Genomic DNA, 16,597 nt, shown 5'->3' on the forward strand with positions numbered 1-16,597 from the left:
GTTTCTGTTTTTTCCTATCTGTTGCATCTGCTTGTATTAATTTATGATTAATAACTGAATGGGAATTTGTAGCCGACTGTCCTCATTTCTGTTATTCCTTCACTGGGAATAAAAAAATGGAAGGGGCTGGCTTTTTTATATGTACAGGGATGATCTGTGCTGTTATCTGTGTCTGAACAAACCACTGTCATTTTTTGCTCTCACTTGTGCCTGTATAAATATCAATGTGAATGGTAAGGACCACATTAGAGGAAGAGAGCTCATCGTCGGGCTTCAGCAATTTTTGCAAGGAATGTCTTTTGTTCAGGTCACTCTGGGGGAACAGAAAATCACTTTGAGTCAAAATGTTTCTAGCTGAAACCACTCCTGGTGTTATTTAATGAGAAGGTGATAACATACATGAAGACAGTAGTATGGAAATGCTCTATGTGTGTACAGCAGAGCAGCTGTGGTGTACAGTGGGGAACTGGACTTCGATGTGGGTTTCTGCCTGTGAGCAAAAGCTTCAGCACAGGCATTAATGAGAGCTGGCAGTGCAAGCGGAGAGAGGAAGTGGACAAAAGAGATATTGGAGTGGTCTGATAAAGGAGAGGTACAAAGTGTTTTGCTCTTTGAACAGCCATACAGAAGTCATACTTATTGGGGAGTTTATTTTGGCTCTATGACCATATAAAAATCCTTGCAGCTTAGAGTGGAGAATGCATGTGCAAGGGGAAGGGGAAGAGGAAGAGGAAGGATTATTCCCAGGATGGCTGGTGAGCTCTCTTCGGGCTTCATAGTTCCTTTCAAAATTTCTCTCTAGCTGTAAGAGCTCAGCCAGAAAGGACTCTTCCATGGCTGAGGCTCAGCAGGATATTCTCCATCTGAGGTAACAACAGTCTCCTGGCTGCCTTTTTTGACTTATCGGAGAACCTGTTTCCATTCCGTGCAAGTATGAAGAGCAAAGAGTCCCAAGAAGTCTAAAATCAGGAATATCTAAAAGGAAATCCCTTTGAGGATGCCTTTCCTGGCATTAGGATGAGATGTAATAACACAACTGCGGGCGCCGTGTTGCAGAACAGTTGTCCCCAAAGCAGTCAAAGAGAAGAGTATTCTACAGATGAGTAGCAATTCTCCAAAGCTGGCTGTACAGCTAGAGATGCATTATTCATATGGAAGTTACAGACCTAATAAGTCTTGCAAATAAGGTTCAGCATGATTATTTAAAATAACAAATCCTATTAATCGTTAGAGAATGTCATTGTGTTCATAGTGATGGAATGTTAAACAATGAACCAAATTGTGCTATCAGTCTCAAAATAATGAAATGAGCTTTAATAGTTGTGTTTTCATGCCAGGGAAGAAGCAGTTCCCTTAGCAAATTAAACATTCCAAAATCAAATATACTGGAAAATCCATATAACAGCATCTGAAATTGTTAAATTTTAGAAGTATCTTGAAATTACAGGTTTGTCCTTTCTTCTACCAAGTTTTTTATAAAGTATGTAATGGCACATCTTCTAGGAAAGTTAAGAAACCACACAATGTGAAGACAGAGCCCTTTAACCCTTAATTGCCCAGAGGATTTAGGGTCAGGATTTAACCCTCAAAACAGCAGAGGCTCTTTCACAGGAATTGCAGAGGCCTAGAAGTACAGTCCCATTTTAGATAGGAAATGTAGTGTAGAACCTGAATAGACACTAAGGTAGGAGAATGTCATTTATCTTATTTATCATAGCATGCTGACAATCTACGTGAAGTTTAGACTCCCCAACCTGATTTTGGTTTCTGTCACAGTTACATGCTCTTGTAAGATGATAGCCATGGAACAAGCAGACTGTAAGTGAGATACTATCAATTCCCATTTGCTTTGTACATGTGGCATGATAGTAAACAAAGCTTAAAGCTATTGCATGTGTTTTGAAACCTGGAGATTTTGCTCTCAAAATTTTCAGTCAGAAGCAAAGATTCGGTATCAGCAGGCCTCAGATAAGAGTTTCAGCATCACAGACCAGACTTTATTTTCATTTCTACCAGTCTAGAGCTTCCGTTATTATAAATGAATTAAGTTATGCCACAATTGCTGCCAGTATTACTGTAATCAGAATCTGGCCTCAGTCTGATACCGCGACAGGTTCAGCTGCTAGTGGGGGAGAAGGGAAGGGAGGAGTAATTCACAGCTCCTAAGTAATTCCCTTCCTAATTTAGGAACGCATCATGTTCCTAAATTAGGAGCCTCACTCTCTGCACGACCAGCAAAGAGAGGCATCTCTGGAGAGAAACCCAGAGCATCCAAATTAGGAGACTAAACATTCCTTAATTTAGGTGCTCTAGATCACCTTCGGGGAGGTGAGGGAGTGGGGTGGGGAGGTGTTCACCTACTTCTGTGTGTTTACCACACAGAGATCAGCCTCCTAATATACTCAACCTATATTAGGCACCTAAATCAGGTTATGTGGCTATTCCAGCGCTGTACACTCCCAGCAAGCAGATCTTCCCTGATCTGTTCAGTAGGACTGTGATTTACCTGTCGCTCTGATTCTGTTTGGTTTTGTTTCACCAGTGACAGTGAAATACACCAGAACTGCTTGGGTTGGTCTTGGCCCACGTATAATTTCACTGAGATGCACTTGTGCTCAGGACGTAATTCAATCCTCTGTAGTGCATCATCAGTGCACTGCTTTGATCTGCACCAGTGCAGGTGCAAATTGATGACCTTCAGGGAAGCTGTTCTGGACTGCATATGATAGAAGAGACCTTGACTCAGAGGGGTAAAAGTGATGGATGTCAGTCATAAAAACCTACTTTTGTCGATCGTTTCAAACACAGTGAAAACTGTAACATGAAGGCCTCCTCCTGTGTCCCAGCACATTAGCTTTAGGTTGTTGTGTGTTCGGCTGAGCACATCCCTTTATCAGTGTGGAGCAAGTGGCTGAAAGGGAGAGCTGCCTTCTCAGAATATTTTTATTGATCCATTTGTCTATAAGCTAAGTCCTGCTGAATTCATTAAGCCATTCCCTCTTGTGATTTTGACCTGGCCAACTAGCACCCTCAAACAACAATAATCCAACAGTAGCTGGGAATAGTATGGGGCAGGGATAACCCCTAGCAGGCAAAAAGGACAAAGTCATCTTACCCTGATAAGGAAATGGGTGTAGATAAGGAAAGTTCAGCTGTAGAGAAGAAGTCAGGTTGCTAATCAGCCTTTGGTCTTTTTATTTATAGTATAAAAGTAGCTTAAGAAACTTTCAGTTTTTCCACGGATTTGATATTTAATTAGAGGCTATACAGACTTAATCCACAGTTCGGAGAATGAGAAAAAAGTTGGGCATAATTGGAAAGACAGAGAAATTTCTTCATCTCCTCTGTTCTCCAACTCAGCAAGGCTTACAATAGTGCTTATGTTGTCCACATCAGCTTTCCTTATTTCCCAACCCTTTAGCACTCCCCCGGGGAAGAATGCATGGTTGGGTGCTCACCAAAGAAATAGCAATATAACTCCTGTTGTAGTCCTGGAAAAGAAAATGCAGAATAAGAACTAGCAGGTGATTGAGCCTGATCTGACAATAAGGGACCTCTTCACGGACTCAGAGACCCAAGGGGACACAGAGAAGCTCTGTCTGCTTCTGGCATCCCCTTTGCACTGCTCTTGGGGTGACCTAGTTCCTGCCTGAGGTTCACTGGGAGTACAGCTCCGGTATCCATGTGAAGGAAGGGTCTGTTGGCTGCTGAGGTATAAGGTGTCACATTCTATGCAGCCACACATACTTGGAGAGACCTCATCTCAGGGAGCACAGGGAGCGCCTGTGTGAGGTGGCTTGTCCGTGGTGGTAGGGGAGCACCTTCACAGCAATAGTGCACGCAGCATCTACACAGCAACTAGATCAAAGGAGACAGCAATAAATCACCACTTCAGCTTTGTGCATGCTGATTTTCCCTTGTGGATAAGCCCCATTACTTGCAGGCAATACAGCAAACTACACTGATAGCTGTGGGAGAAGAATGGCTTTGGAAAAGTTGTTGTCTGAACAGTCTCTGAAACCTAATGTGGAGGTTCTTGGCACTTGAGGCAGAAGGAAATTAAGAGTGACTTCTGTTTCAAATCAGACAGCTCAATAGACCTCCATTTCACACAGCCCACAGAAGATTTTAGGTAGGTTTCTGCGTAGAATGAAAAGCTGATCTCTAGTCCCATTGCTTCCATGGCAGGTAGCATTGCCCTCTGGCTGGTAATTTAGGAGGGAGTTTGCAGGACTGCGACATGAAAGAAGCAGCCTGAGGCATGACCTGTATGGCCGGGCTTCCAGGGAAGGATTTGAGAAGCCTGGAAATCATGTTTTCCATTTGGTAACATAAATGATGAAGCTGTAAGTTATATTTCAGAGCATACAGAGCAAGTAGGAAGTAGTTTTGTTTCCACCCTAGGAAACTAAGAATCAAACTCATGGATACACACATTCTTTCTTTGAATTACCTAGCGCATAATAACTAGAAAAGTAATTTTTGTTGATATTTGAAGCAAGGGGGACACAGTGAAAATTTGGTCGTATTTGAGGAGCCACTTAATTCAAATAACACTGTTCAAATAAAACTAAAACCATCATCCAGAAAAACAGTGCTTTAGGGCAGCCTATCCTGAAGGAGTCATTTCGGTCTAATCCTTCAGCTGGTCGATATCTTGTGACTTTTACACTGCTACAGGATCCTCCTGAACTCAGTGCAACATTTCTTATCCACAGATAATGCTGTAAAATTACCCTTACTGGAAAAAAAAGTGTGTTAGAAAAGCAGGATGAAGTCATACATTTAAAAAATGCAAAGTATTAGTATGTTGTGCAGAAACATTAATATATTCATTTCTCTCCTGACTTTAGCCAATAGCTTTGAAAACTGAATAGCGGTAGCTACAGGAAACAACAGGAAACATATGTCATTACAATGTGTTTAAAAATGTGATGGAACACAGTCTACTCTTTTTGTAAATAATTGAAGGAAAAGCTACAACTTACAATTACATGTTAAAGACTCATGTCACTTAACTTTAATCACCTGAAGTGTAAACATTTAATCTGAATTAGTCTATACACTTTTTATAGCCGACAAAAAAGAGAGCAAGATCTGCAGAAGACACCTCATCCTGCTCTAAAATGGGTGCCAAAGCCTTGGGAATGAGGTGCCTTCTGGAGGTGCTTTTTCTTCCCCACTATTGCAGGAGCCCTGACACCAAGCCTAGACCAGCCACACATGTTTAGATGATTAAAATTAAGATAGGAGGAGCTCAGCCTACACACCCAGGGATCCCACATTGTTTAAAGCCTAGGAGACGTGGAGCAGGAAGTGTGCTCGCCTCCTTTGCTGGTGAGTGGCTGACGGGGTGAGACTGGGGGTCCAGGTCTGCCAGGCATCAGGCTGCCAGCAGAGGATTCAGGTGCTGGATGGCTCAGGTTGAACAGCGTCTGGGAACTTACTGCCCCTCATAAGCCCTCCACAAAACTTGTGCCACTCCGGATTTATGTGAGCAAGGAGAAACAGCAATCTGAAAAACCAGCTCGTGGCATTAGGATGGTTCTTCCTGACAGCTTCAACCATGCCAGGTTATCAGCAAGTAATTTAGCAAGCTACAAAAATAGAAGCATCTGTTTATTGAAGGATTATTCATTTAAGATAGAAAAGCAGTATTTTCATCATAACATTTTTAATTATTCTAGTTCCTCCTTTTTCCAATAGGCCTATTCATTATTGCACCTGTAATAAATTTGCACTGTGTTTTGTAAGTAAAAAAGCCTTGTGTTTTTACTTACAAAGCTAACTATTAAAAAAATTACTATCAGGCAAGCAGACCTATTCTTAACAGCATTTGAAATATTAGACAAAGGGCAAATTCCAGTGGCTCAAAATCACCAGTTTATTTTCTGATCAATAATAAGTTTTTGTCAGTAATATTGGCTAATTCTTTATATATTCTCCTTCTGAGAATTTTCTGAGAACCACTGAAATTTAACCATATTTCTTTTCAGAGAAAAATTGAGGTCCCGCTCTATTGGGGTTGTATTTCTAGTCTTCCATGCACCCTTTTGCAGTGCATGAAGGGAGGGAGGGAGAAAGATGCTGTGACAGCTTGGTCCCACCTCGTGTCCTCCTGTCTCTGGCAAGCACAGGACAGTGGTGAAATCCTGGACTTGCCAGCTTCTCCTAGGCTGGTTTTTCCTTCAGGACCAGCGTCAGGCAGTCTGACCCATCCTCCCTCTTTGACCCTGGTTTTCCCACTTGAAGACTTCAGACCTGCATAACTCCTACAGGGCTGTATTGTGAAAAATGGTGCTCAAGCCCACTTCCTTGTGTCACCAAACAGTCTGTAGTCCTGTATTCCCAAAGGGGTCAAGATTAATGTCTTCTTTCCCTGTTAGTTCTGCCTAATCAGGCTTATTTGTGCAAACCTTTCCTTCCCTTTGACCTTAATATTTTTCTATGTTTACATTTATATTACACAGGCAACCAGATTTCCAGCACCATCCCAGGAATATTAACCCAAAATTTAACATTCATCATCATGAGCAAAGTTTTCTTTGCTTTTAAAACTATATCTTTTCCATTTTCACCTTCAGCCTAGCTCTTTTAGAGCCTCTCAGGCAGTTGGACTAATTCCTCTGATGTTAACTTAAGACATAAAAAACAGAACAGCAGTCATATGTCTGTGACTGTATATACAGATTGACAATATCATGTTCAAAGTTTGTTTAGAAATTGTAATTGCATTTGTCCTTCTGTGCACAGATTTCTATTTTTCTTCCCAATTTATCCCTAAGCCTGTTTTGATTCCTGACTGCTGTATTCTCTTCAGTCTATAAAAAGCCTCCAGGCAGCCAAGCTATCAGCATTACATTAACTTTTTTCCCTCAGTGATGCTTTAGCAGTGCCATGAGACTTCTCAATGAGGCAGCTGAGCCTGGCCATATTCCAGTGGATGATGTCTTTGAGAACATGGGCTTAATATTCTTTCTCATAGTAAACTACTCAAATATGTATTTATTTTTTTTTTAAGGCACTTTACGTAGTTCTATTTTCTATTAGAAAAACAAATTACAATAGTAAATCTATTTTAACTAATATGGAATAAGAAACAAAATTAATCAGTATAATGTCATTGACTCAAAACCCAGTGAAATGTATCTGTGATTCTTCATTCCTACATCTCTATCTGTATTTATATATTACACTACATAGTATGTGCACATCAGTTTGTGTAATACACAAATAAAAAACCTTATTTTTTTAAAGTATAGAAATCCAATTCCAGCTTCACACGGCATATCAGTGAACGGTCCTTATGGTGGCAATATTCTAGCTCTTCTTTGGTTTTTGCAGAGTTCAAAGATATCTTCCTAAACTTGAGAATTTTTTATAAACCTTCTCCTGCCAGTAGCCTCTTCTCCTCCCTGCTCTCATAAATCTGCACTGCTGCATCGTGGGGCTCAGGGGGACACCCATACGGCTGGGAAGAGACTTCTTCCTCTCTCATCAAGTTGGCTCAGAATTGATTTTCATTTCTCAAAGTGTTCATTATGTACAGAGCCCTTTAGCATGCATTGAAATCCCCTTCTTAAGGGAAAGCCTTAAGGTGAAGCAGACATGTAATCATCACGTCCATCTCTCTCTACAACTCTCTGCTGCTCACATTACCGTTGAAGCCAAATACTCCCTTAGCAAAGCAATAGTGGTTACTTCTCTGCTTTGTGGTCTTCTGCAGAGTACGTCTTCCTTTCTTCTTTAATGTCATGGGCACCTAAAAAGCCCTGTTAGATTTTTATCTCAGTGATCTTTTTAATAGTGTTACATCCTAAGCTGATGGTACTATAGTACACGTAAAGAACTGCCATTTTTTTAAAGTTTAATAATCTGTAGCTAAAATTACTTTGGACAATATTGTTACAACTGGGAAAAAGTTAATGCAAAATCAGATTCTTGCAGGTATAATTTGATCTAAAACTATTTAATTATCATAATCCCTAGGGTTTAAAATTACAAACTGGGGCTGGCTCAGGAGTTAAGTCCTATGAGCTAGAGAAAATTAGGCTGACTTGTACTCCAGCATATGATGTCCACATTTTATTTGGTACATGCAGATTAACTAATAGTCTTACTAATAGCCCAGTTCTGGCTTTAAACTGCTGTAGCTCTGTTTATTAATTGGAGTTTAACTAGGTTTCACTGGCATGAGATCACAATTAGGCTTCCTATTTTAATTTCTCTGAGTATATTATTTGGCCAGAAGTTACACAGCAGAAGCACATCACTCTGGATGTCACAAACTAAATGATGTCCCAAGGGAAGAATTTTTTGTTTCAGTAAATCAAGCTCATAGCTGAATCCATACAAGCAATAGAAGCTGCAGGTATGCATCAAGGACAGAATCTGAGTCCATTATCAGTCACAGTTACGGATTTAATATTCCAGGAGTAAATCTAGATTATAGAGTGGTTGCTGTTTCTCTAATTGACTGTAGTGACATGATATGAAGCCTCAAATTACAGTGATAGGTTTCCAAAATGAATATGAATAGAATTACTGCCTGTGTGGGGCTAGTTGCTGAAGGGCTTGCAAGACTGTAGTGTTTCATATTAAATGAGACAGGAAATAATAGCAAAAATTATACATAATAATAAATGTTCTTTTTCAGAGTCACTTTTCTGTGAAGAAAGGAGCTGCGGCCTTGGGTATTGGTACAGATAGTGTGATTTTGATTAGATGTGATGAAAGGTAAGTAGGGACGCCAGATACATCTCATTTTATTGGAAGAGGATCATCAGATGCTCAGCTCAAAGAGAGCATATAGGATGCGGTCAGCAGTTGGTATAATTCATTGTAGCACTGTCATCTCCACCAACCTTAAACTGACGAACCTCATTTGAGGAACCGGCTCTGTCAGTAGCTTCTTTACAAGTCAGGTTTTGGATCTCATCAAAAAAGTTGCCTTCCTCAGGGATTTCTGATACTTCTTTTTCTTTCATCCTGAAATGAAACAAAATACCAAACTAGAAATCATTCCTCACATGTTCAGCTAAGAAACCAGGAAGAACCACGTTTTGGTCAAACTAGAGTGTTTAGAATTTCTCACATTTTGATCCATTAAAATGAGTTGAAATGGGCCTTTTATAGGAGTCAAATATTGAGGGGCAAATGTAATTCTATTAATTCATGCCCCCACCATCTTACTCAGCTGGACAACATTTCCTGCATTGCCCTTGAAGGAGACACCCTTGTGATGGGATGTAGAAAGAAGTGTCTTGGCAGCATTGTGGTCAAGAGGAGGATGATGGCCCATGTAAAGGAGTAGTGCAGCAGGCACCTAACCTACAGGTCCCATAGGCTCTACAAAATCAGTGGTAGATAACTTCTTGCTTAACTCACCTGACTAAAAAGTTTTGATTCACTGTGAAAACCCATTTTGAGAAAACAAGGATATATTAACAAAATCATGTTATGATGAAGAATTTCAGTTTTAGGGAAAAACTTTCTATGGGACAAAAATTAATAGAATGAATCTTTATTGATTATACTGAGAATATTTTCAATACAAAATGCTAAGTATCACTGTTATAAGGCACTGAATTATCTATGGTTTTAGCATAATGGAAGATTTTACTGCTATCAAAATATTCTTCTCCCACATTAAAAGAAGAGCACCAACTAAGCAATTCACAGTGCTAAGCGTTGTGTCTGCATATTGACTTATTTATTAACAAAAGACTAAGCACACCGTGAAGAGGAATTAATGACAGCATCAATACAACCAACACACATCAAAATAAACATCCAGTTGTTTCTATTCACTAAAGACAGACATGGATCAATGAAGTGGTATCTTCCTTTTCTTCTTGTGCAAATTCAATATGATGATTTTCTTTGAAGACCACAATGCTTACCCTGCCCACCCTGAAGTAAACAGCAGGATTACTGCATGTCTCACAAAATCCCAACAGATGTCACCAGGACAAAGGCTGTTTGCACAGGATACTGAGCTGGTGTGGTGGAGACAACCCTCCATGAAGATACGGACCTGCGGGAGAGTGAAGGAGCACCATTACATCGTTTTGATGTTTCCAGCACAACCAGGAATGCTTCCTGTTGGCTCTTCCTCATCCTGACCTGCACCCACAAAATTTGCCTGGTTTTGCTGTATAGTGTAAATGTGTGATGAATTTTAAGCCAGAAAAATGTGCAGAAAATCATATTCTTGCTCATACCCCAGGCTGGACAATCATGCATTTCTGTTCCCTCTTTTACTACCATGGAGACATACTGGTAGCAATAGTGCATTACCTGCAGCTTTGGGGTCATAGAATCGTAGAATCACAGAATGGTTTGTGTTGTAAAGGACTTTAAGGTCATCTAGTTCCAACCCTGTTGCCTTGCGCAGGAACACCTCCCACTAGACCAGGTTGCTCAAGGCCACATCCAGCCTGGACTTGAACACTGCCAGGGATGGAGCATTTACTACATAGAATCATAGAATCACAGAATAGTTAGGGTTGGAAAGGACCTTAAGATCATCCAGCTCCAACCCCTCTGCCATGGGCAGGGACACCCCACACTAAACCATGTCACCCAAGGCCTCATCCAACCTGGCCTTGAACACCGCCAAGGATGGAGCATTCACAACCTCCCTGGGCAACCCATTCCAGTGCCTCAGCACCCTCACAGTAAAGAATTTCTTTCTTATATCCAATCTAAACTTCCCCTGTTCAAGTTTTAACCCGTTACCCCTTGTCCTGTCACTACAGTCCCTGATGAATAGCCCCTCCCCAGCATCCTTGTAGGCCCCCTTTCAGGTACTGGAAGGCTGCTATGAGGTCACTTCTTTGGGCAACCTGTTCCAGTGCCTCACCACCCTCACAGTAAAGAACTTCTTCCTTTTATCTAACTTAAACTTCCCCTGTTTCAGTTTGAACCCATTATCCCTTGTCTTGTCACTACAGTCCCTGATGAAGAGTCCCTCTCCAGCATCCTTGCAGGCCCCCTTCCGATATTGGAAAGCTGGGAAGGGTCAAAACACTTCAGTCTGGTGTGGCAGCAGTGAAGAGTGTGTACATACGTGGATAATAGAACACCTTGACACCAACACTCATTCTGTCCTCAGCATCCTTTTGCTTCTGAACCTCTTCTGCCTCACCCAGTAGCCCTCCTGCCTCTAAACATTTACCATCTAGCACATCTCATGCAACTCCCTGCCACATTGTCTGGGTAAGATTCATGAAAGGACAAACCTATTATTTTGCAGTGTATTTTAAGCGTTGCAGGTCATCTGAGCTCAGGTGATAACACATGAAAATGCTGTGCAAGTAAGCAATGCTGTTGGCTAGCTTGCTAGATTTGGAGCCGGAGGGTGTTGTGTGCTGCAGCATGTGTTTGAACTATACTCAAAGCCAACCTACTGCTTGCTCCTTGATAAAGCTTGATGCTGGTTGGACATGGTACTCTTCTGGCTATGAATTTCTGCACATGCTCAATGTGACCAAGGGCTGGATGACACCAAGCTGTGTGGTTCGGTTGATACACCAGAGGGAAGGGTTTGCCATCCAGAGGGACCTCAACACACTTGTGAGGTGGGCTGATGTCAACCTTATGAAGTTTAACCATGCCAAGTGCAAGGTCCTGCACCTGGGTCGGAGCAATCCCAGGCACAGCTACAGGTTGGGCAGAGAAGAGATTCAGAGCAGCCCTGCGGAGAAGGACTTGGGGGTGTTGGTCAATGAGAAAATGAACATGAGCTGGCTTCAGTGTGTGCTCGCAGCCCAGAAAGCCAACCGTATCCTGGGCTGCATCAAGAGGAGTGTGACCAGCAGGTTGAAGGAGGTGATCCTGCCCCTCTACTCTGCTCTCGTGAGACCTCACTTGGAGTACTGTGTGCAGTTCTGGTGTCCTCAACAGAAAAAGGACATGGAACTGTTGGAACAAGTCCAGAGGAGGGCCACGAGGATGATCAGGGCACTGGAGCACCTCCTGTATGAAGACAGGCTGAGAAAGTTGGGGCTGTTCAGCCTGGAGAAGAGAAGGCTGCGTGGAGACCTCATAGCAGCCTTCCAGTATCTGAAGGGGGCCTATAAGGATGCTGGGGATGGACTCTTCATCAGGGACTGTAGTGACAGAACAAAGGGTAACGGGTTCAAACTTAAACAGGGGAAGTTTAGATTGGATATAAGGAAGAAATTCTTTACTGTGAGGGTGGTGAGGCACTGGAATGGGTTGCCCAGGGAGGTTGTGAATGCTCCATCCTTGGAGGTGTTCAAGGCCAGGTTGGATGAGGCCTTGGGTGGCATGGTTTAGTGTGAGGTGTCCCTGCCCATGGCAGGGGGGTTGGAACTAGATGATCTTAAGGTCCTTTCCAACTCTAACTATTCTGTGATTCTATAATCACTTATCTTGGTGACAATTTGGGCAATGGAGGGATCTGCCCAGCACCTTGTTTTTCTATGCACAAGCTCAATCAATTAGAAACTGCTAAAAGACCAACATCTGTGTTTGGAGGAAGAGCCCGTTGCCTTCCTTTTGAGGTTTTGTTTTTGTTGGGTTTTTTTTGGTTTTGGTTTTTTTTTGTTGTTGTTGTTTTTTTGGTTTTTTTCTTTTTTGGTGGGTTTTTGGTTGTTTTGTTGTTTCATATTTTTGTTTGTTTGTGTTTTGCTTGTTGTTTGTTGGGGTTTTTTTTATTCCTCTAATGATGCCAGAAACAGTTTTCGATTATAAGACAACTGCTGCTTTTCTCTGAACATGTGCATGTAACTAACTGGGGGAAACTCACAATGAGCTGAATAGTCTTTAGACCTTCCTTGAACTTCTGCAAGAAAAATTAGGGATTTCTAGGCTTTCAGAGCTTCTCTAAAAGTTTATTATATTTTCAGAATATTTTCAGATATTCTTTAGTATTTTGAATAAGTGAAATGCAGAACAGATTTTGCAGAAAACTCAGCAGTACAAACCTATTATTTCTACCAAAATATTACTGCCTTACTGTGAGCTGTGTAAGGATGAACACTTAGAAAAACTGCTAGGTTTTATTACAAGAATTTTTTTATTATTATTACAATAAATAGTATGTATTTATTGTATATAATAATATGTATTATATATATGTATTATGTATATATAGGTATATACATATATGTATTATACATATACTAATATGTATTATATATAATATTGTATATAATAATATGTATTTATTGTATACAATTTTATTATTACAAGAATTTTTTTTCTTTTTTTTAATTTCCATCCATCCAAATGTCATGAAAACATTTCAGGTTTTTTTATACAAAATCAAAATGAAAACTAATGGGTTTTTATTACTTTCCCTGAAACTACTATTTTGAGTTTTAGTACAGATTGCTCTTTTTTTATAGCAATAGGAAATCAATGCTTAGTGAAAAAAAAATCTGAACAAGTCTTTAAAAAAATAGTGTTAATCTAAATGGACAACATCCAAACCAGTGAAGACATTAATGCTCGAATGTTGGCAGCTGTAATGTTTGTATTGCCATTACACATACTCTCTTCTTAAATAGTCTTGCTTGTGGCTAAAGCAAAGAAAATATTAACCTCCATATTCAGTATCAGCACTGTTCTATCTTGCACCTAATCCATTTACAGGAGTTCATAAATTAGCCTTCAAGCCTTATACCACTGAGTCTGAATCTCAGGTAAATGGTTCATAATAAAGGTGTTGCAAATACAGTCAATATAACGGGCCAGACAGTGCATTTAATGCATCTGTACTCGTGGCTTCTTCTCCTATCCTGGTGCAAGCAAATGCGAAGATGTAATGCACCAAAATGTGGAATAGTTGCCTGAAACTAGTTCATCCCCGGGATGGAAACACAGAGGTGACTGCTTACACCAAAGCTGAGTTGCACTGCTCAAGGCCATGCAACTCAGTTGGCATTTTCTGTGCCTGCTGGAAGGGAACTATGGGATTTGACACCCAGTGAGCTTCTTGGGCTCAGCCTCTCCTTAGGAGCCTGGAGCATATTCATGGGACTGTAGTTTCAGGAACAGGAGGTTCCATGGAGTAACATCAGTCTTTAATGGGGGTGGCCACAAGATAACTTCTCTCAGTTACCATCACCTATTGATGCAAATTAATTGACAAAATAATTAGGGTAGAAACTAACGCACAGAGTCTTTCTGTGCCCTTCAAACCCATATAACCTTTGGGCAAAAAAGTCACTTTGTTTCTATCTGAGCTTCCTATTAAGTGAAGAAGTAACAGCAAGAGCTGATTTCAAGATCAAATTATTAATACAACTCTCTCTTGCTCCAGAGGGAAAATGATCCCATCAGACCTTGAAAGAAGAATTCTTGAAGCCAAACAAAAAGTAAGTTTACTGGCTTTTCTGCTTCCAAAAAATTAAAAATCAAACAAACAAAACCAAGCATGAATGATACAGCTAGTTGTTTTGTTTTCCCTGGTAAAATAACACCGGCTTGTCTATTAACATAGACTGGCAATTAGTGAGGCAAGCATTGCTGAGAAAATAGGTTTAGAGCCTCTTTATAATCTCCATGAGCTATTTGGCTTTATTTAAATATGTTGTTCTGCATAACATCTTCCTGTTTTATATTAGCCTGTGACGCAGTTACTCAGCTATTGACAAGACCAGAGTAATCGTCTGAGGAATTTGTATATATTTTAACACATGAAAAATATTGCTCATAGACTTACCAAATTAATAACACAAATCTTCATTAAAAGCTCTTTCTAAGAAAGGCAATACAGTCGATAAAAAATAAGGCAAAATGACGAGTGCCACTCAAACCTTCTGACAGTCACAGAAGGAAGTTTAGACATTTTGATAGTTTAAATCCTAAACACTTCACCTTTGTTGCTCAGAGTACTGTTTATGAAATCAATATAAGTACAAAGGAATTTAGAATGAAACACTGGTATAAAAATGGCAGACCAAAGACATCATAGTGCAAAACCAGTGAGTGCTCCTCTGTGAGACACAGGCTTTAGCAGAGAGAATGCAAGACATGGTTCCTGGCCCTCACAGAGCTTGCTATCTTCTCTTCAAAAAGATCTGTCTCCTTTCTCTGCACAAGGAATGGAGCTAGAGGTGAGCTCCACACCTCCCCTGGGTGCTTCCCCTAGACATGGTGCTCCCACTGACAGGACTGGACTGCCATGTGTTCAGACACTCGCTGGGATAGCTAATAATGCAGCCCAGCACACAGTCCATCAGAGATACTTCTTGCACTGTGGTGCTTGGGTGAGGTTTGTTTTACGCGACATCATGAAGAGCAGACCTGTTTGTTTCAGGCGGGTGGTGTGGAGCAGAATTGTTCTAAGCCCTTATCTGTCTCATGCGCCGTAACAAATGAAGGATGCTGGTTTGGAGGTTTGCTGCCACCTTAAGGTAGAAACTGTAGTACCACCAGCAGCTAAAGTCAGAGTAGACCAGTGTAATTGTAGCAGGGATGTCCTCTAGGAGACACTTGTGGGCTCACTGTGGAGACAGCACGCAGGAGCTGGGGCTACTGCAGACTGAGGAGAGTGCAGCACTCTGACTTTACCAAATGCCTCTGCGCTTTCTTGCAGGGATTTGTTCCTTTTCTGGTGAGTGCCACAGCTGGGACAACAGTGTATGGGGCATTTGATCCTCTCATAGCTATTGCAGACATCTGCAAGAAGTACAAAATCTGGATGCATGTGGATGTAAGTATCATTTTATGAGGGGGGCTGGATTACAAGGTGTATTAGCATTAATTAATTAATTTGCATTTTGGACAGTGTTAGCTTGTACAAAATCAGTTGTATTTGGTTTCTGTAATTAAGCCTAACACCCAAGCACTGACTTCCCACTCAGAAAGGCTCAGAGCATGGGGACATTTTAGGAGCTGTGGCTGTGCAGTACTTTTAAGCAACTGGGACACTGAAGATGACCAAGTTTGAATGGTTTTGGCCTTCAGCTTTACCTCTAAATGCTATTAGTACAAGAAATACATAAGAAACATACTGACCACTGGCTCCATTTCTGCAGCAGCTGCAAAATAAATACATAAGAAAAGCCTACATTTGTCTGGAATAAAGTACCACAAATTGCTGAACAGGTTAATGCAAATGCTAGAGAAATTTATCAGATGGCTACTTAGCTTCATCTGAGCTCTTGCCAATAAATCTTTCTGAAGGATCATCTTTCAGTCCTCTAATGGCTTTTGTGTCATTTTTGCAAATTCTCTCCCAAAAACGGCTTGGTAATTGAATTTCCATAGGGCTGAGCATCTTGCTTTTGGATTACTGTCTCAGCCAAAATCAGTCCAATTCAAAAGAAGAATTTGTATGTACTTTAAATTACTTTGAGTCATGTGAAAGGCCTGTTTGTCTCAGATCTGTGTGAGCAAAAGCAAATGAGTAAGAGGCAAGCAGTAAGCAGTAGTGGTCAGAAGTGCGATGAAAACTCACCAGAGCTGCTGAAATCCCAGTCTGGTTTGTTATCATCACTTCGTCACTAAAGGAGAAAAAGCAGCTCACCCTGGGGCAGCTCTGCACATCATTAATTGCAATGTGGGGAAGCCCAGTGTGTGTGTGTGTGAGTCAGAGGAGGTGGTGAGGTAGGGAATAGCA

At 40.9% G+C, this 16,597-nt stretch overlaps 1 protein-coding gene across 1 annotated transcript in view; it reads left to right on the forward strand.

Moving 5' to 3' along the window:
- The window catches only part of GAD2 (glutamate decarboxylase 2), a gene marked incomplete at both ends in the record, with an annotated part of 39,359 nt that overhangs the window by 12,068 nt on the left and 10,694 nt on the right, over nt 1–16,597 (forward strand). The window contains 3 exons of the mRNA XM_080610647.1: nt 8,657–8,736; nt 14,294–14,348; nt 15,572–15,688. Of these exons, the coding sequence (XP_080466773.1) occupies nt 8,657–8,736; nt 14,294–14,348; nt 15,572–15,688 (252 nt within the window). The remainder of the gene's footprint in view (nt 1–8,656; nt 8,737–14,293; nt 14,349–15,571; nt 15,689–16,597) is intronic.

This window comes from Psittacula echo, assembly GCF_963264785.1.
Source record: "Psittacula echo genome assembly, chromosome: 2".
In the NCBI taxonomy this organism is placed as follows: Eukaryota; Metazoa; Chordata; class Aves; order Psittaciformes; family Psittacidae; genus Psittacula; species Psittacula echo.